General features: G+C 45.6%; 1 protein-coding gene across 1 annotated transcript in view; it reads right to left on the bottom strand.

Moving 5' to 3' along the window:
* Positions 1 to 24,967, bottom strand: part of Alk (ALK receptor tyrosine kinase) — a 722,226-nt gene that overhangs the window by 57,684 nt on the left and 639,575 nt on the right. The window contains exons 10-11 of the mRNA XM_057785256.1: positions 22,495 to 22,589; positions 22,199 to 22,327 (exon numbers count right to left, since the gene is read on the bottom strand). Coding sequence (XP_057641239.1) covers positions 22,199 to 22,327; positions 22,495 to 22,589 — 224 coding nt within the window. The remainder of the gene's footprint in view (positions 1 to 22,198; positions 22,328 to 22,494; positions 22,590 to 24,967) is intronic.

The raw sequence follows: 24,967 nt of genomic DNA, 5'->3' as shown, positions 1-24,967 counted from the left end.
CACTACGGCAGCGTCGAACCTGTTCACAGAGGCTTGCGTGCACATAAAAGAACGCTGAGGCCTTGAGTGGCTAGAAAGAGCCAACTGGACACAGTCTCGGCTCTATGATCCCACACTCGGCTCTGGGACCCTGAGGGTAGGAAGAGAAAGCCTCAAGCTCTCCAGATATGGCTTTATGTCCAGAAATGCTTTCTTGGCAACAGGCCCTCAATGGGGCAACCCAAAACCTGTTTAGATCAGCTAAACCCGGTTTGGAAATGCAATGAGTGGCTTTTATGTTCTACAACAGACAGTGTCAAAAATGGAGAAAAGCTGAACTTTTCAACCTTTGAATGCCTCTGTGTGTGCATATGTGTGAGAGCATATATGTAGCGGACCAGTGGAAACCTTGCGTGACATCCTCAGGAGCATTCTGCATCGCCTTTTACACAGGTCTCACTCGCCTGGAGCTTACCATTGAGGCTAGACTGGCTTGCCAACAGGCCCTAAGACGTCATCTCTGCCTATCCCATGCTGGAATTACGAGGGCATCCCTGGCTTCTTCATGTAGGTCCTGGAGATTGAATTCCAGTCCCTATGCTTACACGACAAGCAGTTTTCTGACTGAACCATCTCCCTAGTCACAGACTGGTCAAACTTTCTTCCTTTCCCCAGGCCCCCAGAGACTCCCTAGTGTGGTCTGTCCTTGCCCAGTGTCCTTACCTAGCTTTCTAGGGACATCACAGGAACACAACTCAAGCCCTACCTGCCACCTCATCTTCTACCACTGGGATATTTCCTTTCAAATGTCCTCTCTTTCAGCCCGGCTGGACCCTGGGGATTTGTCAGATCTCTTGGCCTCAAATCTAACACATTTTACAAGTCATAAAAGCTTTCAGAACTGTATTCTTGATAAATAAGCTTCTACTTAAAATAAATCTCATTTTCAGATGGCCCAAATTATTTCCCCTTTTAAAGAGAGATTGAGTCAAATTCTGTGCACAGAAAATGATGGAAAATTAATTTGAGTGTATGTAACACCATCACTAAAGCATTCAAAAGAAAATTTCTTGAAGGCTTTGAACTAATTTGATGATGAACGTGTAAGAGGCTGATTTGACAGTCAGAGGGAGGTCACCTTGGCAGGGCTGAGCAACTGAAGCCTCAACTAGCCTTGGTTTACTTTTGTGATAGGACCCTGGCCTTGGGGGCTGAAGTCCCAGTGGCATTCTGATGCGTAAATCTAGATGGAAAGGTTGACTTCCACATGATTTCTGATGGTTTCTGAAGGTCACTTCAAGGTTTAGGAATTAAGGAGCATATTGGCTGATGGTCAGCTTTCTGGTCAAATCTATTAACTATTTATGGAAGGTTCTGGATTTTTGTTTGCCTGCTCTCCTGGCAGGGTCTCATTGAATAACTCAGACTGGCTCACATTCAGAACAATTGTTCTGCCTCAGTGCTAAGAGAATGAGCTTGTTTCACCACGTCCTGCTTACAAAAGGTATTTTGGCAGAATTCGCTTACCCAGTTGTCCCTTTACCTGTTCCAAAGCCAAAATGACATATGTGGAGGAGGGAGGTGAAAAGACCATGGACTCTGACATCTTCAAGAACCCAGGTTTGGGGAGAATGTTCCTTCACTAATGATGTATCATGAGATTTTGGTCTAGTTCCATCACCTGTGAAAGGGGCTGGCTGGCATGATAAAATTAAGAGGGGGTAGGGCAGGTCATCATAGAGTCCCCAACTCTACAAATAGGAGCTCTATTGACAGATACTGCCCGAGTCTAAGGTTGATCCTGTCACTGGCAACGGGCAACGAATGAATCCAGGGGAGTTTTTATCACTATAAATCTCATGACCACAGTGAGTTGAGCGTGAATCTGGGGCAGAGAATAAATGCAAAACTAAGAAATGGAGTCGCAAGTCCCATCTATCTGGAAGCCCATCCTGCAGACACCCATATCTACAGCAAACAGCCTGGATGTGGAGAAGCCTTCTCAACCTGGCTTCGGATGAATGGTGTTTCCTTTAGTTAATTCTGTTCAGGACATAACATCTGCACCTTGCCTGAGCACCTCACCGTGAGCAGAACCCTCTTTAACTTCAGCCTCTGTTCATTATCGGATTTGGAGGTTCTGGGATATTCCAAGGAAAGCTGGTCATCTACTTCTTGGCCAGATGCCATGTTTGATGAGGTAGGGAGAGGATTATGGGCTTCAGATTCAAATGAACCAAAGTTTCTCATTCTGAACTTTGCCCCTGGCTAACTGAGAGACCTGAATTAGATAAAAGCTCCTTAGTTGGGGACCATGACCATATGAGGTCATATAACAGAACATGTGGGTAGTGAGAAATTTGGCAACAGTAGAAGGTTTACGAATGTACGATGACCAAAAATTCATTCAAATTCAAACACATTGAATCTGAGATGTTTCTGGCAGTGATCACCAATGTTGTATCCTGTGACTTTACCGTTGTCTTAATTACACACACACACACACACACACACACACACACACACACACACACACACTTTGTGTGCCATCACATCGCACAATGCCAGTAAATGCTGCCTTGAAATGCCAAAGCTCACACGTGAGAACTATCGCATGCTGTGAGTTGCAGCAGCCTTACTACACATACAAAATTCCCTCTCATCCAACAGAGTAGTTTAATAATCATAAATGGACCTTGAACAGCTTCCCTGCTGACTTCTTCAGCATGTAGGCTTGAAACTGATATATCTTAGGATTGTATTGTATTAGATAAACAAGCATATCTCTCATTAGTATGCAAATTTGCTTCCCTCTCTTTTAATTGGTAAAATTATATGTATACCAAAGAATTGTTTTGAAACAACCTTCTTTGTGACTTATTATCAACAAATGCTTGATATTTTATACCCATTTTCTATCTATGTCCCCAAGGTCATGTTACAATTTCTCAGGCTAAAGAGGGTTGCAAATAGGCAAGGTTTAAGAAGATCTGGGTCAGATTACATGACCTGTCTGAGCCTTGCTTTTTCTAACCTGAGCAAATGGGGTTCTACTGCTTACTGCTTACACTTCGGATGAAAATTAAAAGAGGAACCTAAACCAAGTGCTTTGCATAGCACGTAACACCAGAGAGAGGCAGTCGAGACAGTTAACTACGCGGTCCTTTCGTGCTCAGTTCCTCACTGTGGGGATCAGACACCCACCCTCAAGATTTATGGTCCCATTCCACGAAGGAGAGACTCTAGGGTCATTTCTCAATGGAGGCGCCAGTATTTTCCCAAACTCAACGGACATATATTAGTCTCAGGTGGTTTCCATACACACAAATTTTGTTTTTTATTTTCAGCAATTTCTGATGGAAAGGTCCAGAGAGGAAACTTTTTCGAAAGTGGATTCCCTGGGAATAGAGGATTTGCCATCCCAGGTCAGACCCATGATTCATCCAGGCAGAATTTTGCTGCTCCCAGCAGCCTTTGGAGCACGATGGTGGTTCCTGTTCTTATGAATAGTTCTGGCCACTGTAAATCTGCCTAACTTAGCTTGGAATCAATTTATGTTTCCTACTTCCACCACCTCTTGGGGATATGGTCTTTCTGAGCTTATTGCCTCTTGTGCAAGGCCTATCTTGCTTCTCTACTGGGTTTGTCTTGTTCCAGCTTCATGCCATTGATTCTCTTCATTCTTTCTGGACATCTTATAGACATGCCCAGATGTCTCATTAACACGGGACATACAGTCATTCCCAAACTACCTGGTGACCAAGGCTTTGGGGATTTAGATTCAGTAGATCTTGTTTGGGGTCAGGAGGGAATCTTTATATAAAAACTCTTCTAATGGACTCTGATACCCAACTAGATCTGTACACTAGTCCCATCTATCTCATCATCTTGATGAAGAATGTTAGTGACTTTTGTGATCTTGTCAGCACTGGAGAAGGGATCCAAGTTGAGAATTACTCCATCTCTGTCTAGGGCCCCCTAAGGCGATTAACTTTCTGCCTTGGAGACTTCAGCCTTTCAAGATTGTTTACACGTGAGTCTCTGCTGCCATCTGTCTTTCTAAAGAGAATAATTTGCTCATTGAGATGGGTCCCCTGAATGGAACTGTGTGTCCTGTGATTCATCTAAGCGGACAATCGTTATTCCTTATTTCAAGAGTTCCTGAGAAGTTGCTCACTTGGAACAGGCTCTATTTCCAGAGCCTTGCCCAAGGTGTGTACTATTGCACAACCCTGGTGATACTGACCGCTGTGAGTTGAGGTAGTCTTCTGGAACAAGGGATGTTTAACAAGGGATGTTTGTGGAAGCAAGGCAGGCATGACTTCTAGGCCAAGATAGGTTAGAACCACAATAGGGCAGGCAGATAGCAGGACCAATGCAGCAGTGTCCCTGGAGTAGAAGGCGTTGGTCATGGCATGGTCTTATGACTGAAAGAGACTGGTCTAAGATCCAGGGGGAGGTAATTAGCTGTAGTGGTTCCAGGGAGCAGAAATCAAGGCGAGCTTTGAAACTTGGATAGAAGCTACTTGTTTTCTTTGGAGAATGTGTGTATGGGAGATCAGAACCTTAGCTACCTGATAGGTAGGTCCATCCACATAGGGAACAAAAACCCTCAGTGTCTACTGTGCATGGAATGCAGTGCACACTCTCTCAGTGGGCCAGGCACTGCGCTTCCATACACAGACTCAATGCCTTTGAACTTGTGAAAACTCCGCGAGCTGAAGGTAGAGCTCTATTATCCCCCATTAAGAATCAGGAAGTTTGCCTTGCCGGATGGTGGCGGTGCACACCTTTAACCCAGCACTCAGGAGGCACAGGCAGGTGGATCTCTGAGTTTGAGGCTAGCCTGGTCTCTCGAGTGAGTTCCAGGATAGCCAGGGCTACAAAGAGCTTAAAATTGTTGAGCCACATGACCTAGTGAGAGACTTTGCTTCATAAAAACGTAGATGGCCCCTGAAGAAACAACACAAATGTGCATACACATGCGTGCGTGGACACACACACATACACACACACACACACACACATTAAAAGATATTAGGATCACCAGGAATGCCTCCCTCTCACAACCCCTGCAGCTGGAACATTTCCAGGTCATAGAATGTTGCTTTTTCAGCCCCTCAGGCTGGGCTGCAGTTCAGGCCGGAATGGCTACATCACAGTTGCTCAGACCCACGAAGGGGCAGGTGAGAATCTAGTCAGGGTACCACTGTGATTGGATTCTCAGTCCCAGAAAGTCCCACAGTGAGCACACCAGAACCAGGCAAGGAAAGCAGGAGCCAAGACTAGGGGGTCTAGTCCCGGGGTGCCCCAGGGATTCAGATGGTTCCAAGAGGAAGTCCAGTCGTTGGGTTGTAAGTTATAGATCAGAAGTGCCAAGGGGAAGGCTAGTACCACTGACAACCAGTCACATCAGTGTCAGGAGAGATAATTAAGGTCACAGCAAGGTCACGAGAGAGGCAGACTAAAGCTGAGAGGCCAATCTGAGCCTCCCCTGAGTTTCTTTATTGGTTCCCAAAGCCCTGTGAAGCCTTAAGCGGATGGAATGTCCCCAGGGAAGACACATGATGAGGTCAAGGAAGGTAGAAAGCTCACTTCTCCCTTCTCTTAAAAAAATAATAATAAAAAATTCCTATTTTATTAAAAGTCTTTTATGGGAGAAGAGAGCCCATATTTATCTTGTTACACACAACACACACTGGAAGCATAGTTGAATACTCATTCACTTTTAAATTGTACAAAGAACCCACACACATGAAGATACTGATTGGTTATAGACAGCCGAGTAAAGAAAAATCCATTACGCACTGGATTTCATTTTAAGTCTATTGCAGAGCCCTTCAAGAAGAAACAAATCAATTAGTAATATGCAGTGCAATGTTTAAAAAATAGGCCAGACAGTGATTGCACCGGTTTATTGCTGTGGCTAAGGCATCTCATCTGCTCGACTCAGTCCAAAGAAATAAAGTGCAATACAAAGGAAAATCAGTTCTCAGCTGTCTCTATTAATCACCGCAATGAGGCTCTGCCTCAGGTTCAAGGCCTTGTGTGTCCTACCGAGGAACAGCGCTCAGCAGGTCACGTGGACTGTTTGTGCTATTTTGATTGGGCTCCATCGGAATTCAATTTAAGCCATAACTACTGACTGAGCTCAACTTCACTGAAGCTGTGCATTGTGGTCTATTTTCATGGCCCCCTACATCCCATTAAATAAATATCAGGCCCAAATCTGGCTAGTCATCCGTCTATGAATGTATATGGCAACCATTCCTTATTGAAAGCAGGGAGAATGACCTTTGGTATTCACGAAGTTGCCTGTTCCCTAGCTAGGACAAAAATGAAAATAATGTATATACTTTTAATCATTCTGGGGTTAAAGCAACTCTACCACCATCAACTCTGATCAGTCAGACAGTGTGACCATGGTAACTAGATCACTGGTATTTTACTGTGTAGTATTACAACAGATAGCTTTGTTTTTTATTTTTATTTTTTTATTTTAAAGTCCTGACTTGTTCCTGTGTTCAGCTGCAAGAGCAAAAAAGAAGACTCTGGCCTGTTAAGTAGCCACTTGGGAATTAAATCATTCTCTCTGTTTAGTGGTGCAACAGGAGTTCCTTTGACAATGCTAAAAAATACTTAAGCCTTTTAATTTTAAAGTAAATCATGGAGGAAAACACAAATCAAGTGTATATTATATAATCAATGAGTTATTATTTAAAGCAATACTACTACCCAGGTCAAGAAATAGAACTTGGCGAGTGGCTTCATGGTCTCTCCAATCTCTACTTCCTTGCTCTTCAAAGGGACCATATCCTGGATTACATTATGATCACTTTGAATTTCTCAATAGTTTTACTCCCCCAAGTGTGCATTATCCCTAAGTAGCATTCTCTAGCCTTGTCCATTAATTATGATTTTGTGGTGCTGGAGACCAAGACTGGCAAATGTTAGGCAAGCACTCACCAGTGAGTTACAGCCCTAGCTCCCTACCTGTTCCCCTTTTTATTTGGGGCAAGGCTTTGCCCAGGTTTACCCTGGATCTGCGGTTACTCCTGACTATGTTTCTCAGGAGATTTTATACACACACACACACACGTATGTATATAATATAATACAATAAAGATATATACATTTATATATATATTATACATAATTTTTGTTTCTTTAAATCAACAGAATTCTCCTTTATATTTTTTTTATTTAAATCTTTTTTTTAAAGCTGAGAAGTCAAGAACAAAGGCACTGGGTTTTGATCCTACTGCACGTACTGGCTTTGTGGGAGCCTAGGCTGTCTAGATGCTCACCTTACTAGACATGGGAGGTCCTTGGACTTCCCACAGGGCAGGGAACCCTGACTGCTCTTTGGGCTGCTGAGGAAGGGGGAGTTGATTGGGGGGAGGGGGAGGGAAATGGGAAGAGGTGGCGGGGAGGAGGCAGAAATCTTTAATAAATAAATAAATAAATAAATAAAATAAAAAGAATATCAAGGTTGTAGTTAGAATGGGATTAAATCACTTAAATTGTAATACAAAAAAAAAGATTTATTTATTATGTACACAGTGTTCAGCCTCCATGCCTGCAGGCCAGAAGAGGGCACCAGATCTCATTGCAGATGGTTGTGAGCCACCATGTGGTTGCTGGGAATTGAACTTAGGACCTCCGGAAGAGCAGTCAGTGCTCTTAACCTCTGAGCCATCTCTCCAGCCCCCTTTATATTTTCTTTTGATTGATTTTATCTTTTGAGGAATAGGGACCATTTGATTTGTGACTTTTTGCAGAGTTTGGATTTTGTGTTTTGCATTCCCACAGTTCAGGTTGGCACGCTGCTCTATCCTGGAACTGTGCCAGCTACATCTCTTTGTTTGATGGTGGGCGGTGCTTTTTCATCAGGTACCAAATGACTGATCATTGCTCTGTCTCTTTTAATATTGGCTCTTCTTGAAGTTCACGGTATAGAAGCATTTACTAGAAACTACAAACCAATGTTTTAATTATACCTTTTTCTCATTGACTGTTTGGAGTATATCTGTGACAAGGTGTTGTCCTTCTTGTGCAATGTGGTCATTCAGAGGCAGGACAGGAGTAATAAAGGCACTATATTCAATCCCATCTCCTGTTTCTGACTTTCAAGATATGGAATTCGTTTCACATTATCTGAGGTTGCCCAATTAAATATTTGCATATCATTATAAATCTATGAATTTAAATGTATATTTTGAGTTTTAATTAATTATAATCAGTGTACTTTGGAAGCTCAAACTGCCATATCTTTTTTTTTTTTTTTTTTTGTTTTTTCGAGACAGGGTTTCTCTGTGGTTTTGGAGCCTGTCCTGGAACTAGCTCTTATAGACCAGGCTGGTCTCGAACTCACAGAGATCCACCTGACTCTGCCTCCCAAGTGCTGGGATTAAAGGCGTGCGCCACCACCGCCCGGCCTAAACTGCCATATCTTTAGTCAGTGGGAGCGACTGACGTCTTTATGACTCTATAAGACACCTCAAGCTTCCTTGGCTTAGACATAAGCATGGGCAACTCATCTAGACACAGGCATAGGCAAGGACTTTCTCCGGACTCTAACGTCTCAGGAAATAATGCCAAGGACGGACAAAATAGGACTGTGGGAAATGAAAAGCTGTCTGCTCAGCAAAGAACCTATACCGCGAGAGAAACATGTGTGCGACCTATATATTTGACAGAGGATTCCTATCTAAAGTATATAAAGAACTAAAAAACCTAAACACAAAAATACCCAACAACAACCTAAATCACCACCAATTCAAGAGCAAATGGAATGTACAGATATTTCTTAAAAGATTAGATGTAAATGACCAAGCAACATGAAAATATTTAACATCCTAAGCCCTCAGGGGGATACAAATTAAGACACCTCTGACATTCCACCTCACTCTAGTCAGAAAACAAAGAAATCAAAGCAAATGGTGGTGAGGATGCGAGGACAAGGGAAGCCTCACACCCTCCTGGTGGGACTGCAGATAGGGTCGGCCACTGTGGAAATCAGCACGGAGGCTCCTCTGAGAACTCAAAAGAGATCTGCCGTAAGACTTAGCCATGCCATTCTTGGGGGATAAACTCACATGTAAGTGAGCACACCAGACACACCCACCACCACTCAGATCTGGGGGTGAGAATACGAGGTCACACCTTGTCTTCACTCACTACTAGTTTGAGGATCGTGAAAGGTAATTAGTTTATCATCATTTGGTTATAAATGTTGCCCAAAGGCTTTTGGGTTTGATTTGAGTTCTGTGTTTATGTAAGATTTAGAGAGGTGTTTTGTTTTTTTCCAAAGATTCTGGGAGAAAGGCAGCCATGGTGGCAACAGCATAATTTGTCTGGTGTTTTGCTTTGTTTTCAACCTCTCTAAATCTTACATAAACACAGAACATAAACCAAACCCAAAATCTTTGGGCAACATTTAGTTCGTTTGCTAGGCTCACCCTTCAGTGCCCCTTCAGGTCAGACCCCTTGCTTCCATCTCTGCCCTCTGGCAGCTGCTGTCCTAATTTGCTTCAGGGTCTCGAACCTTCTGCTATGTGGGTCACACTTCTCTTTCGTGGGATACTCCCCGCTGAGTACAGCTGAGCCTTGGCTTGGCAGTGCCTCCTAGGTTTAACGAGTCGTTCAGGGCCATCTGAACTTGCACTAAATGGTCTTTCTATGAAGTTGTTTTCCTTCTCTCTCTCAGAGGGTCACCCCATTCTACTGTGCTTTGTTATATTTTGCATCTGATATCAAGGGCGTGAGAGGGAATCTCCACTTTCCATGGTTCAGACTGTAGGCCCCTAACTTTTTATCTCAGGGTTTCTGGGATGTGTTTACATTTCCTCTCTGGTGCCTGTCAGGAAGCACTGGTGGTGTCACTCCAGATCAGAGGGTGTCACCACGGGGCTGACCTACCCCGCTTGGGTTGCCCTTAGGCCTTCAGGAGGGCAGCATATTTAATCAGAGTGCATGTGAGTAGCATCTCCATCCTTCAGTGAGCTTCAGTTTTACAACTGTGTTAGGTCAATAGAAAAGGAAGGAAAAGGTTGGTGCTTCCATCCCCTAAGATAGTGACTCTGTGAAAAGTTAAACCATAAGCCTGGGGTGCGAGAGGGAGCCGAGGCTGGATGAGGAAGCATGGCGCTGCCGTCCCACAACACACTCCCAGTCTCTGCATGCGTTTTCAACTGCTGTCTTTCCAGTTTGTTTCAATGGGAATTATTTGCCTGTACATACACAGTGCTCGTAAGTTCACCTATGCTACGCATGTACCTGTGTGCAGCTGCCCCTGACACCTCCCCACCGGTGACGACACCAGCCCTGGTTAGCTATGTGCTGTCCCAGAAGATCTCACTGGACTTTGCCCTCTGGCCTCCTTTGCTCCACAGGAAGTTCCTCTAGCCAGGTGGGATACCTCATAAGCAGTGAAGCATCCTGGGACAGAGACCAGAGGCCGATTGCCCTGCTGCTGGGAGGCCAACAACTCCCCTTTGAGAGGGACCGCCCCACCAGCGGGGCCCCAAGTCAGGGCTGTTGAAATAAAAGCTGCTTTCAGGACTGAATTACCCTTAAACAGCTCTGACACCCAGCAATCTGCAGGAGCTTTTAATGGCGCCTGTGATGGCTGCTGTTTTGTGTTCTCAGCTACCCCCTGTTCCCTGAGGGAAACTCAGTCACACACAGGAGAAGAAAAAGGTCACTGGGAAAAAAAAAAACAACAAAAAACCAACTCACTCTCTTGAAAGCAGAGCTGTAAAAATTAAGTTAAGGGAGGCTTTGGGGGCTAATTCAGTTATTCCCAAATTGGCTTCAAACCAGAGCTGGGCTAATAAAGTATTTGATGTTGACATGGGTACTGTGGACGCAGCCATCTGCAGGTTAGACATAATGGATTCGGTGGCAAGGCTTAAGTGGGAAGTGATGGTAGCTCAAATACTGGCTCTGCCCCTAACAGGCCAAAAGAACCAGAGACTTCTGCCCTGCTAAGTCCTTGTTGGACAAGACTCGATTGGTGTGCTACCACCAGGGTTATGTCTTTGGGATTTGCTGTCTCCGGAGAGAGACAACACAGTGTTGGTAGCCACATCTTAACTACTTAGTGCTCCTTCGCTTTGCTGGTTGTGTGCCCCTGACTCAGTTCGCTACAGCCCTTCCAGGCTGGTGGGATTATGATGCCACTGGAAGATGTGCTGCCCAACTAGTCAGGAGATTTTAAGGCAGAAAAAAAAATCCAAAGAACAGACAGTTTTAATTGCCGGGTCTTGTGTCAGAGCTTCAAAGACAACTGAAGACCCATGAGAGGGTGAGGCATCCCAAAGCCAAGGGCAGAGATGAAAATAGTGGCAAAACATTAGAACCAAATGGTCAACCCAAAGAAAGATACCTGCAAGACTAGGAGGCAAGAGGCAAGAAAGGAGAGATGGCTTTTCTCTCATTCCTGCCTGTAGTGCAGGTGTGATGGCCGGAGCTGCAATGGCCATTTTAGGATCATGAGGAAAAGGCCAAGAGGGACAGAGATGTGAGTCTTTATAGTACCAGGTACTGAGGTAACAACAGCAGTCACTAATAGGGCCACTGAATAGACATCAACAGTTGTCTATGATATTTTTATTGTATTTTCTTTTTACTTTAATTTTTTCAAGACAGGGTCCCTCTGTGTAGCTCTGTTCTGGAACTTGCTTTGAGTGCTGGGATTAAAGGCATGTGCCACTACCTCCCAGCTTTATTTTAAATTTTTAATGGGTCCTGGGTCCTGGTTTAACCTGAACAGAGCATCCTAGATCAAGGCCTTCTACTCACTTGCAATGGAAACACCACTGACTCCAGATTCTGGCTACAAGACTTTAAACAGTTACATCAATAAAGGAGAGGGGACTCCTAAGTCTTCCTTAGACACTGCTCTTTAGACCTTATGAGGGTTGTGGCTTGGCCATGGAGAACCTTGATATGTTTGGGTTTGTAACAGTGTATGTATACTTGGCATGTGTGTATACTGGGGTGGTTATGTATGTCTGGAAGTACACTTGGCCCAAGTATATACTGAGCTGGGTATTTATGAGTGTATGTATACTTGGCATGTGTATGTACTGGGGTGGAGGTGGGGTCCTAGGAAGACCAAGCCCTCTTTTAGTCATAGAAATAAAGTAGTTTCTAAGAAGCATATAGCTACACTATCAGAACTTGGTCAGTTAATCTGCCTCTACTGTTCTAAGTTAAAGCAGAAGCTAACCTAGCCCAGCTGTAAAGCCTAGGATCCCAATACTAGTAAACACAGTGTTTACCTGCTATATTTAACATGCCCCGAAGTTTTCTTACTCAATGTTTCATTGTCACAACCCATGTGTTGCCAAAGTCCCCTGCCACTCTTGCTTCTGTCCCCTGGCTAGCTTCCTTTTCTCCTTATGGTGTCAGCTCAGGAAAAGATGAAATCTGTTAGATGGAAACTAAAACCCAAACAAAACACAACAGAAAAAAGATAACTAGCTCACGTATATGCTACCAAGCCCACGTGCACACCTACAAGGGAGATGTCATCAACACTGAGGGGTCCAAGACTTTGCCGGGTGAGAGTCTGTGTAAGAACGGTAAAAGCGGTTAAACTGGACAATTTCTGGTAGATTAGCTATATGCTTGCTAGAAGCTACTTTGTTTATTGCCTTGACTGGAAGGGGGTAGGGTAGGTCTCCCTAGGACCACGCAGTACACACTCATGCCAAGGGTACGTACACTCAGATGGACCCAAGCACAGACATAACTAAACGGTCATCTTTGAGAGAACCCCGAAGTACTACTTCTTAAGCAGGGGCGACACTCTCCTCACCCAAGAGCTGGTGGAACAGATCAGCTAATAGACTGAGCAGACTAGTTAGAAAGGTTAGAGTCACACGGCTGTCTGAGGAGAAACAGTCCTCTTTCCCAGGATGCTGAATAACGTGGAGGGCTTGCTATCGATCCTCAGGCAGGTTGGTAGACAGCCCAGAGTGCTGCCTTGTTTTCGTTCCACGCTGACATTAATCCTGGGGTGCGATCATTAAAACTGCCAGTCACCTACTAAAACAATAATAATCAGAAGAACAGATTTGCTTTCACCTTCTTGTGAACTCACAGTCAATATTCACTCTTAAAAACAAACCATACCTTTCTGGAGCAGTCGCCTGGGATTTATTCAGAAAACAGAAGGTCTGGGAGTTTCCATGATTTCTAAGACCCAGACACGTTTCGGAAGACGACAGACCTTACCCTGTTCATCAATATGGATGAGAAGATTCATAGGGGGCAGTCCTTCAGAACCCCTCACAAGGCATCTGCCCCTCCCCCACACGAGGAAGTGTACCGCTTTCACTTGCAAATAGACTATTGGTTGGGTTGGAGAACTGATTTTGTGGACTCTAAATGCACTGCTGTCCTCTCTCTCCACTTAAAAATTGGTTAGATTTTAAAGGCGAGAGACTAGAATTTTCTTCGAATTTAGTTAAAAAAAAAAGGGAAAATACATGCACATAATACACACACACACACATACACACACACACACACAATACAGCTCATGGAAGTGAATTTGCCCAATTCTTTGGTTATATATTTTGATAACAGAATTGACAGTAACACAACGTTTCATATGAATGTTTGGTTTTGTATCCTTTATCACCTGTTAGAAATGATCTCAGTTTCTTACTATAACAGTCAGCTCTAAGAAAGAACCTTGGTCTCTAGGCCTCTTTGCCATCCCACTGTCTTGATGTTATGCAGCACTCAGTAGGTGCTTTGTGTCCACTGTTTTGTGTTATGTAGCATTCAGTAGGTGCTTTGTGCCCACTGTCTTGGTGTTATGCAGCACTCAGTAGGTGCTTTGTGTCCACCGTCTTGGTGTTACATAGCACTCAATAGGTGCCTTGTGTCTACTGTCTTGGTGTTATGCAGCACTCAGTAGGTGCTTTGTGAAAAGATGAATGCCCATGGAATGCTAATACACACTTTTCGAACTGGGCCTGAGAGTTCAGTGGTCTCTGGGGGTCTCCCGGTATGGCTGCTCATACGCATGAAGCCATTGTATGTGGTCTTGAGCGGGTCTCCATCTGAGGTTCCTGAGTGTGAGACCTGTGAGCTGCTTCTACCAACAGAACACGCCAAGCTGATGGGATGCCGTTTTCAAGATCACAACTTCTGCCTTGCTAGGAGATTCTTTCTCTCTCCATCTGTCCTTCCCTGCCCATAACACATCTGGAAGGAAGTAGGCTGCCAAGGCCAGCCGAAACTGATGATGGTGGCCTCTCGCTAGTTAGGAACTGGTGTGCTCAACCCCACACCCTCCAGAAACTATCAATAATCTGCTGGGCTTGGGTGTGACTCCTTCCCCAGTCAAGTTTCATCTGAGATCTCAAGGTAGAGGATCTGAGCTGGACCTGGCTTCCTACTTACAGGCATTGAGAGACAAATATGTGTTGTTTGAGGTTCACAGACTTACAGCCGCTTCCTTCAAAGGACTCGCTCCTCCCTACACAGTCCCTGCCCATAGCGAAGATTTTGTTTCTGTTTGTTCCCTTTGGGGAGACCCAGACTTGGTGGAGTTCTGCCTTCTCCCCAGTTTTCTCACCAGGCAGTTCTACCTGGAGTCTCTTTTTCTCTTGGCCGGGGAGGGGCAAGCAGAGGAGACATCTTGGTGCTTCTCCTAGAGCCTAGTCCTACGTCTTGGCTCCTATGAATTACAAATAGAAGACTTCCGGTAAAGGTTTAGTGTAACAAAGCTTAAGTGTGACTAGAGAGGTAGACAGCGGTGGGAAACACAGGGCTGGGCTGCGGGCTGAGGCAAGGAGTCTTGGAGGAAAATGATGATTAAAGCGGACTTCCTAAACAAGTGCTTACTGTGTGCACTGATGGAGGGCCTTTGTGTTCTGCCAGCCGCGAGCTAAATGATCTTAATCAAGGCGTGCTGAGCCCAAAGCTCCTGGATTATTTATTGTCTCCCACTTAGGTAACCTGTCATCAAAACAAATGGGGGGAAGAAACAACGCATTTTCTCAGGGCCAGCAGGGAGAGAGGACTGTGGTGGCTCCTGCCTGCTGCTTGGGGTGGCAGCGGCAGCCCAGGTAAACCTTAGGTATTTGCTAGGAGATCATAATTCCGCCTTGATGTCAGGGTGGTGTGGGGGTTCTAAAGTGATAGCGTGGAAGTTCCGCTCATTTGCTTCCTCTTACTCTTCCTCCTTTTTCTCTTTTTCCTTCTCTTCCTTTTAAACACAAGGCCTCCTGTAGTGCAGGCTGACCTCAAACTCACTGGCTAATAATGTGTCTACTCTTGTGTCTAAAGGAAATGTGTTCATGGAGGTCTACAGCGGTGGGCACTTGCTGTACCAACATGAGGGCCACAGTTCATATCCCCAGAATACACCAAGAAGCTCTTTCTGGTAAGCAGAATGCCTTCAACCCAATCTCCAGTTTCACGCAATTACTGTCCACAGGTTCCCTTTCTTGGTTACCAAGAAGATCGAGGTCATTAGAGTTGGCCACCAGCAGGGGTTGTTGACTGACTCCCGGGCATGCAAAACCACTTTCACTATAAGAAGTGTGTTGATTTTAGTGATGAGAATTATGAGTCACACATTATTTCCACATCACCTCTCTTCCTGGAGCCCAGCCATACTAGCTCCTGGGGAAGGGAGACATACCCTAATGAAGAGTGACATGTTAATTCAGAGGGCGCTAAGCCTGTGCAATGACTGGCAACCCCTGAGCCTTATTAAAGCAGGTGCTCCATGCATAACCACTACTCTAATTATTCTAAATAGGTGATAATCTAAAGCCAGAGAAAGACAGTGCACACAGCCCAGGGTTCATCAGCAGGGAATGGCCAGTCTTTGAACGAGGCACAAGGGCTGTATCTATGACACCTTGGCTTTCACTCCTTAAAGAGTTATTCTCCCAATTGAGTGGGGGTGTACCAGTGAAGGCTGGGGTGCATGGGATAGAATAGTGAGCTTCAACGATCAGCTTTCGTGTGTGTGTGTGTGTGTGTGTGTGTGTGCGCGCATGCGCGTGAGCACTGTTTGCCTAGCATGCTGCCTTATGTGTTAGCGAAGAGGCAGGTATAGCCTGTTTGAACACACAGACTAACACAGCAAAGTAACATAACGAACTGGGGGTTTTCTCAGAAATAAGATCTCTCTAGAAGACCTTTCCAACAATGGGGTCCTTCTAAGGTTACTTTGTCATAACTTTGTTCTTCTAGGTGTTACATGGTTTAGAAAATGTTACTTTTTATGTGAGTCTTAAGAAATAGATCTTTAAGCCATTTAAACTGTAATTTGGAGCTAGTCTCTGGGGACCCGAGTCTGTAAAGGGTTAGTGTCACAGCAGCAAGCGAGATAACCAGCCACGCAGCTCAGCCTGGCTCCTGGCACCTCTGAAGAACAATGGTTATTATTATTGCATGATGCCAGGGCCTTTGTGGGTGAAAGATGCCCTATGCCACCTCATCACCTTCTCCAGGTTAGGGCTCTTCATCTGCAGCCCTGGGTTTCTTCTTACCTTTGTTGTTAAGAAGACATTCCTGAAGGGTTTGTGAGAAGTGTGGATATTATTTATTTATTTATTTATTTATTCATTCATTTATTTTTCAGACATTGACCAGGCTGGTCTTGAACTCAAAGAAATCCACCTGTCTCTGTTTCCCAAGTGCTGGGACTAAAGGCGTGCGCCACCACCGCCTGGTGAAAAGTGGATTGTTAATGTCCCATGTCACATATCCCACTGGCATGCAGGAGCCCAGGCACCTGTGTGTTCAATGGGCAGCACATAGGGGTAACGCCTCCAGACAGGGCAGCCTATCAAGACTGGGTGAGGATGCCCCTGGAGTAGGGGAGCCCCTGAGAATGTCCATGATCAGGCTTTTATGGGGAAGCTGCTACTGACAGGTTACCTAAGACTAATATGTGTAACCCCTGGGTGTGAGTGGGCCCTCTTGATCTCCTGCCTTTGTCTCACACCATTCTCATACCCTGGAACTCCCTGCCTCCCAGACTAGTACCCAGTGAAGAGCTATGGCTAAAGATGGGAACTTGGCTTCCTCCCCATCCTTAGCCTGCCACAGGGTTGTCTACAATACCATGAAGGGAGAAGGGGACAGAATGTACTGGAGCTCCACGAAGTGGTCTCAATTTAGGGATGGGGCTAATCAGAAGGCCAAGCTACTTCACCCCACCGTGTGCACCACTAGTGAACTTGGTCGAGCCTATAGGGTCTGAGTACAGAAGGCTCCAAAGCACACAAAGACGACAAATGAAAAGATGGGTTCTGAAAGAGGGGCTAGGACCTAGGAAGACTTCCTTCCAACAATGTCGTCATCCCCAGAAGGGCGTGCTTGGAGCATAATGGCTCTAGCTACAAATTCTATTAACTCTGATAGTTGTTCTGCGTGAATGGGTAATGCATTTAGCAGAAATAGACCCAATCAATTTATATGAAACACATAGAACTTTCTCATTGGAATTGGCATCTGTTCTTGAATCATAGGAGCACGTGTGGAAATGGGCAGTCTGTCACCATGACTTCTGGGCACATTAGCTGAGCCATGGGTTAATTGGAGAGAAGGACCAAGGAAAGCTATGGTTCCTCTACTTCAGATTGCCTTAGACCCTGGAATCATGGAGCTGGGAATGAGAAAGGACTGGAATGCTTTAAACCTTAACTCTCTCTCTCTATGTACATGTATATGTATGTGTACTGATGAGTGTGCGCATGTGTTCATGTGTGTTTGCATGTATATGTGCCTGTGCATGTGCACACGTGTGCATGTGTGTATGCAGATACATGTGCACCTGTGTGCACATGTGAGCATGTGTGTATATACGCATGTGCAACTGTGTGTGCATGAATGTGGAAGTCAGAGGTCAACCTGTTTCTCAGGTGCCTTTCATCTTGTTTCTTGAGACGGTCTCTGATTTGTCTGGAGCTCACTGATTTGTTTGGCTGGCTGGTTAGCTAGCTCCAGTACCTCGCTAGTTCTGGGGTTACAATATGGTTAAAATATGGGTTCTGGAGATTGAGTTCAGACCCTATTGCTTCTGTGGTAAGCACTTTACCAAGTCATCGCCTCAGTCTGAAACTTGGAATGCGTAGAAAGAGTGGGCACTGTGTTCACACGAGCCTCTCCCATATGAGCCATCCCTGCGTGTTTGCTGGCATGTATATGAGGCTGAACCACTCTCGAATCATGGCTGATGTGAACGTGCCAGGCCATAGCATGGAGGTTCTGACTCCTAGGCCAGGGTTCTTTTCCTTTCAGGACTATATAAATGTATATCCTATATCCCAAACAATGTAGTTATGTAGATATAAAATCACCACCACCACCACCACTAGCACACATGTGTGTGTGTGTGTGTGTGTGTGTGTGTGTGTGTGTGTATGCCCAGGTCACATGGTGCTTGTGTGCAGGTCAGAGGTTAACTTTCAGGTGTTGGTTCTCTTCTTTCATGCCAGGTTCCAGGGATCAAGCCTAGGTCACAGGCTTGCACAGGAAGTGCCTCTTACCAGCTGAATCACCTCACTGACCCAGGATTCTACATGGGTTTGTTTTTCTCCTTCTTTCTTCATGTTACATACTTGGAAATGGCAAACAAACCCAGGGCTAGATTTGAAAGAGGCAAGGTTGTGATTTTTTTTATTTTGCCAAAATTCCAAAATTGTGCCATTACGTTTCCCTTGGTCCTACCTATACTGCACCTGAGCCCATAGTAGAAGGGAGAAGGGTACAGGGCCCTGAAGCTTTCAAATCCTCAGCTGAACATTTCAGGGAAGGAGGGTAGCAGAGCTTGACTGTACCTGCTCAGTGGCAGCATCATCTGTTACCACCCAGGACAGAGACAGAGACTGAGGTGGGGACAGGGGCAGGGAGGTGGAGAGAGTCAGGGCTGGAGGGAGAGGGAGAGAGAAGAACCCGACTCTGTAGCCTTAATTGTATTAGCCCGACCATTTGGTTAGTGTAATTGCATGTGCAAAGCTGAGAAACGTAATTTCCCGGGACTTAATACTCGCCCCATTTTCTCCTCCAGCTTCTTCATCTGATTAACTAAAGTGACTCAGAGGCTTCCGAGAAGGCCATGTGTGCCAACCAACTGGTCACCTGGTCAGGCTTTCCCCCTGCCCCTGGGCTAGAGACTCCCCTGGCCACCCACTCCCCTGGAGTGGGCCTGGATGTCTTGGGAAGGTGGTACACACGGAGTTTGGGGGAGCATTGGGAGTAACAGCTTTCTCAAGACCGGGTTTCATTTGGTTTTGTGACTGCCTGGAGGACAGCAGAAATGCCACCCACCACCCCTGTTCCAACTCAGCGCGAACTGACAGCGCTGAACTTTGGAGAGAAAATCTTATTATCTTGTTGCCTCGATTCTTTGTCAGAGGGTCGGGAGCTGTTTACAGCTCACGCAGGGGCTCTTCCCTGGGACCGTGCCCCCACCTCCTTCCCACACAGCCCTTCTCTCTGAATGGAGATCTCTCTACCAGCAGCAGCAGAGCTGGTGCAAAGATTATAGACTTTGGGTTCACATCCTGGGTCCCCTTCCTAGCAGATATGTACTCACCGTCTTTTAATTCACCTTTTTTCTCCCTTCAATCAGAGTAGAAGTGACTACCCTCAGGCCAGTGTGACATCAAACTGCTTGGTGGAAAAGCCTAGCTCAGGGGCAGGCATTGTCTGATTTCCTCCCCACTTCCCCCTCTCCTCCCTTTATTATTGCTTCTCTTTTCTTCCCATCCCCCCTCTCCCTCCTTTCCCTTGCCCTCTTCTATCTTTCTCCTCCCAGGGCAATGCTCTGAGCTTTGATCAAACCAGACACTGCAGACATATCTTGCTGGCCCGCCAGCTACTCTCCTACCCTGGATGGAAGCTTCAGAGCGCCCAGTACTGCTGACCCCCTCCCTGCTATGGTACATGCAGTGATGGCTACAGGGAAGTACCAGGACTGTGTGCACGCTGAGTGGTTATCACCGAGTGGATGTGCCCCATCCCTGCCTTTCCAGGAGCCCCTCCCTACCCTCCTGCTCTGGTTACATTGTCTACCTGCCTTTCCTTCTTCCAGACTATGAGTTCTTTGTGCTGGATCCTGGAGTTGTGCTGTTCAGTCACTCTGAGCACAGAATGGGTTGCAGAAGAAATGCGTAAGAACAGCAGTTGGGTCTGGATGACAGTCAGGCGAGTCCTGGGCTAGGTAGGGCTCTCTCCCTGGCCACAAGGCTAAGTCTAGTGGGAAGTGGCCTTCTTTCCAGAAAACTTGTCGCCCCCAAACAGACTCCTTTTGCAACCTAATACAGATCTGAAGGGATCCACTGAGATGGGACTAGGGAACCTGAATCGTAATGGAGACAAATACATCCTGCAATAGAGCACATGAGGGAAGGGTTGTGTGAGCTGAGCCCCCTTTCTCTTGCCTTAAGCAGCTCCCGATGTGACACTGGGTTCTTGGGAAAATAATGGCCCCATATCCAGGGTCCTAGAGCATTTTCAGCAAACCTCAAGGCCACCCCCAGACAACTTTGGTTCAATACCCTCTTCTTCCCTCTGACCTGGAGCCAGTTGTTCTGAGATAATGCTACTCACTAGGGTAGCCCTCTGGGAGCTGTCTGCTTCTAATTCTGTTTGGAGAGGGTGGGGACTCATAGCCCTTTCCCAGCTCCCACGTGATTTCGTTTGTCTGAGGGGACAAAGGGCCTTATTGATTATTCTTTTGGGGACAGTAGGAGTTACATGCTAAGGAGCCCAGACTCAGGGCCAGGTGGACCAGTGCTCCCTAAGTGCTGGTTGTAGTGTTATGGCTGTTGACATCAGACACCTGGCTCAAACTTCCAGATTCCCACCAGCCAATCAGTAGATGTTTCTGGAGCCCTGGTTGGTGACGAGGCCAGGGTGGGGGTAGCCACCATGTGTACTTAGCGCAGGGAATGGAAAGGGAACGGTGCTCCCCTTCCTGAACTGACGGAATTGCAAGGTGCACAAGCTTATAACAAGGCAGAATACAGAGTTGAGTCCCCCAGGTTTGGGTGACAGGAAGGGACACTGAACAGATTTTTGGGAAGGGCCCTCACTCAGCAGGGTACAGTGTTCTCTAGGTTAGGTTCCCAGGCAGACTGTGGGAGGGTTGGAAAGTTTTTTTTTGGGGGGGGGAGGTTTAAGGGTAAAAAGAGATACAACCCCCTTTTTTTCAGCTTGGTAGCTGACCAGATCAGGCAGGAACCATCAAGGAGTTAAAGATAGTTTCGAGGGGCTTTTGTCTTTTATTTAAAAAATGAAGCAAAACCAAAACTTAGCTAATGAGCAGAGAGCTAACCAATTTGGTGTCAAAGATACAAGCTTCTAATTATTTGAACAGAACCAGGATTCTATCTTGTAAGTAGAAATTAGAGATTTATCATCTATATGCCGCTATTCTAAAGAAGATGTATACAACAGGATGTGGCGGACTGTGTACTGTACCTGCTTCTCATGTGAGGAGTGTCAGTACCAGGGCACCAAAGCCCTCAGGGGCTCTTGGACACACTTGGGTGGGGCTTAGAAACCAAGACCCATGGTGTGTGTGTATTGTGTGTGTGTGTATGCACATGCATGCAGAGTTCAGAGATTGATTTCAGATAATCTTGTTGATACAAGGTCTCTTCCTTAATCTAGAGCTCACCATTTAGCAAGACTGGTTGCCCATGAAGCTAAGGGGACCCTCCTGTCTCCATCTCCCCAGTGCTGGGATTCTGTCATTATGATTGGCTCTTTGCATGGGTACTAGGGATCTGAACTGAGCCCTGGGTACTGGAACTTGTATGTCAAGTACTTTACACCTCCCTAGGTCCCTAAAGGTGAAGCCCAAATTGGCCTCAAGTTCACAATCTTCCTGTTTCCACGTCTATAGCATTTGCCTACTGGTGTTGGTCATAACAACTGGCCATAGCTTGACCCTCCCTGCCATTGTGTGTTGGGGTTCCCAGGTGAAAAGTTCCTCTTTTGTATATTTCCAGTAGTTAGGTCTCATTGCCATTGCTCAGGAGATGAGAGAGCCACACAGCTTCTTCTTGGGGGTCCCATAACGAAAGCGGTCATGCCTCTCCTAGAGACCAACCATTTTCTTTTAACCACAGTACTCACCCCAGTCATAACACAGGCCATTCTTCTGCCTTCAGCAGTAAGAAATAATGCTGCTCAAATTTTCTGGCTGTGCCAGAATAACCCTTACCTGTAGGGTCGAAGACGGGAGTCGCTCCTGATATGTTTGCCCAGGATTTTGGCTCCTTGTTTGGATTTTTCTCAAACAGATTTCTGGATTTGGGTACTGTATGCGAGGGCATTTTCTCCTCCCCACTGACTGGAATAGAGAAGAGCCAGTGGGATGAGTCAGGCAGAATCAGTTGTAGGGAGAGAGAATAGGTTGAACTAGGGAAAGCAGAAGAGGCAAGATGGCTAAGATTGGGGGTCTAGAGAAGAGACCATGGGTCACTGGGTTAAGGGAACAAAGCATCAGAGTAAACTCACTAGTGAGGTAGCAGTCGAGGCTGATGGAAATGTTGTCAAATGCCACTGTTGCCCCGGATCCTGGACCCCACCATGTGACTATCTGCAGCCAGAACCTGTATGGTGTTAAGAAGAATGAGTGTTAGGAACCACTAGCCTAGGTAAAGTCCTAGGCGTCATTGGCAGTACGCGTGTTCTGCTGGGCAGAAATTTAGCTTGATTAGCCTTACCTCTCATCCCAAAGCAGCAGTAAGAGGACAGGACTCAACCTTTCCCACTTCCACTTCTCCATCACAGAGCATATCCCTTTCTGAAGGGGTGCTCCATCCCGAGTACGACCGGTATGAGACCTTTAGAGCCAGTTTGGAGTTCTGAGCTTAGGAGACGTTTGCTTTCTGGGCATGCGTGTTGGCTAGAAATGCATGGTGGCTGGGTATTGTGCTCATGCTCACCCATGGGCAGGCTGAGTCACTATTTAAACATTAAAGTGCTTTTGTGTGATAGTAACTGAAGGAGAACTCCTTAGTGTCTCTGTTGCTTCAAGCAGCGGGGCTTTCCCCCCGGTTTGACCCCATCAACCACCAACTAAAAGGTTAATTTCTTGCAAAATAGAGACATCCTGGTTCTTGTGCAGTGTCGGCTACTGCTTTCTGACTGGTGGTTAAATATCAGATGATCGACTGTTTCCCCTGGGAGCATTTGTAATCAAGCCACAGTGGGTCATGACGTCTGGACAGTAACTCACTGAGACTATGTTTCTTCCCAGCCATTTCATGGCTTAGAGTGCAGGTCCTCTGACTACAGTCAGGGAAAGCATGAGGCTGAGATAAACGGAAAGATGTCACGGACTCATTTGTTTCCTGGTTTGTTTTCTTGGGAAATCTCCTTCCTGGAAGGCTACTGCCATCAGTCAAACTCCCCCTTCTGCGATAAAGTGACGGTGTCCTGAGAACCCTAAGCACTCTTTCCCCAGATTCCAGAATAACCCGATGAATAGAGCGCAGTGTCTGCCGTGGGTGTTTTAAATGGTAAGAGAGGAAAGCCATGTCTGTCAATCATTGACGGGATACAGCGCATGTGGTTATACAGCCACACATTGGGATGCTAATCTACAATAAAAAAGAATGGACCAGGAGACACGCTGTAAAATAGATGCCTCTCAAAAGCATTATGCAAAGTTAAAGAAGGCAGACAGTAAGCTAAAGACCTCATATTGAGCAATTCTCTGGATAGGAATCGTCTAGAAGAGGCAAATCTGTAGAGACAGAGAGCAGATTAGTGGTTGCCTGGGGGCTAGCGGGGGAGCAATAGTGACTGCTAACTAGCACAGAGCCTCATTTTGGGGTGATGAAAGTGTTCTAAAACTGGGTTGTAGTATTTTTTTTGTAGAATTCTAGAAACTTGCTGAGAGTCATTGACTTGCATACTTAAAAATGGGTAAATGTTATGGCATGTAAATTATCGCTGGCCAAAACTGTTGGGGAACAAGGAGGGAAAATGGGAGAAAGAGAGGGGGGATGAGAGGCAGACAGAAAGGAGAAAGAAAGATCTATCATCTATCTATCTATCATCTATCTATCTATCTATCTATCTATCTATCTATCTATCTATTTACCTATCTATCATCTATCTATCTATCTATCTATCTATCTACCTATCTATCATCTATCTATCTATCTATCTATCTATCTACCTATCTATCTATCATCTATCTATCTATCTATCTATCTATCTATCTACCTATCTATCTATCATCTATCTATCTATCATCTATCTATCTATCTATCTATCTATCTATCTATCTATCTATCTATCATCTATCTATCTTACAGAGAGAGAGTGCAGGCTCTCTGATAATGTGGGCCAGGGTAGGAAGTGAACAAGGAAAAGCTACTCTTTGGGGAGGTGGAAGAGGCATACAAGACGAAGTGTCAGTGGAAGGTCTTTTCTTTTTCTAGATCTCAGCTCAAGAAGGGAGAGAAGTGTCCCTGCATGTTCAACCTGGGTCACATGCAGTCATGACCCAACATAAAATCATAAAAGCTTACCGACAACATTATGAGGCTCTTTTGATGCAATTATCCTTTTTGGTTTTTTTTGTAACTTGATGGAGCTTTCCTTGAGTATGAATGCTGTAGATGGCAGTGTCCTGTTCTGATGTCACAGGCCTGGACATGCCTGGATGGTGAATTGCATCCAGGCGGAGGCTCCCATCATAACTGAGCTTGTAACCCTGGTCAGCGCTTAGAAGGGGTAGACTGTGGCTTACATCTTTCTGGCCAGAGGACAGTTATTGCTTCACTCTCCAAATCAGATGTGAACTTTTATCTAAACAATGTGTTTGTGGCCAATTATTCTCAACTGCTCTATCCCCACATCCGCCTGTGCCTTCATCTATCTTGTGGAATCCTGTCAGATACAGCCTTTTCGGTCTAAAGGTCACAATTAGAAAGCCCAAGTGCTTTGTTTTTTAAAAAAGAAATGTCTGTTGTTC

This window comes from Chionomys nivalis, chromosome 1 (assembly GCF_950005125.1).
Source record: "Chionomys nivalis chromosome 1, mChiNiv1.1, whole genome shotgun sequence".
Taxonomy (NCBI): Eukaryota; Metazoa; Chordata; class Mammalia; order Rodentia; family Cricetidae; genus Chionomys; species Chionomys nivalis.
Note: the sequence above shows the minus strand (reverse complement) of the source record. Positions and strands in the feature narration are given on the sequence as shown.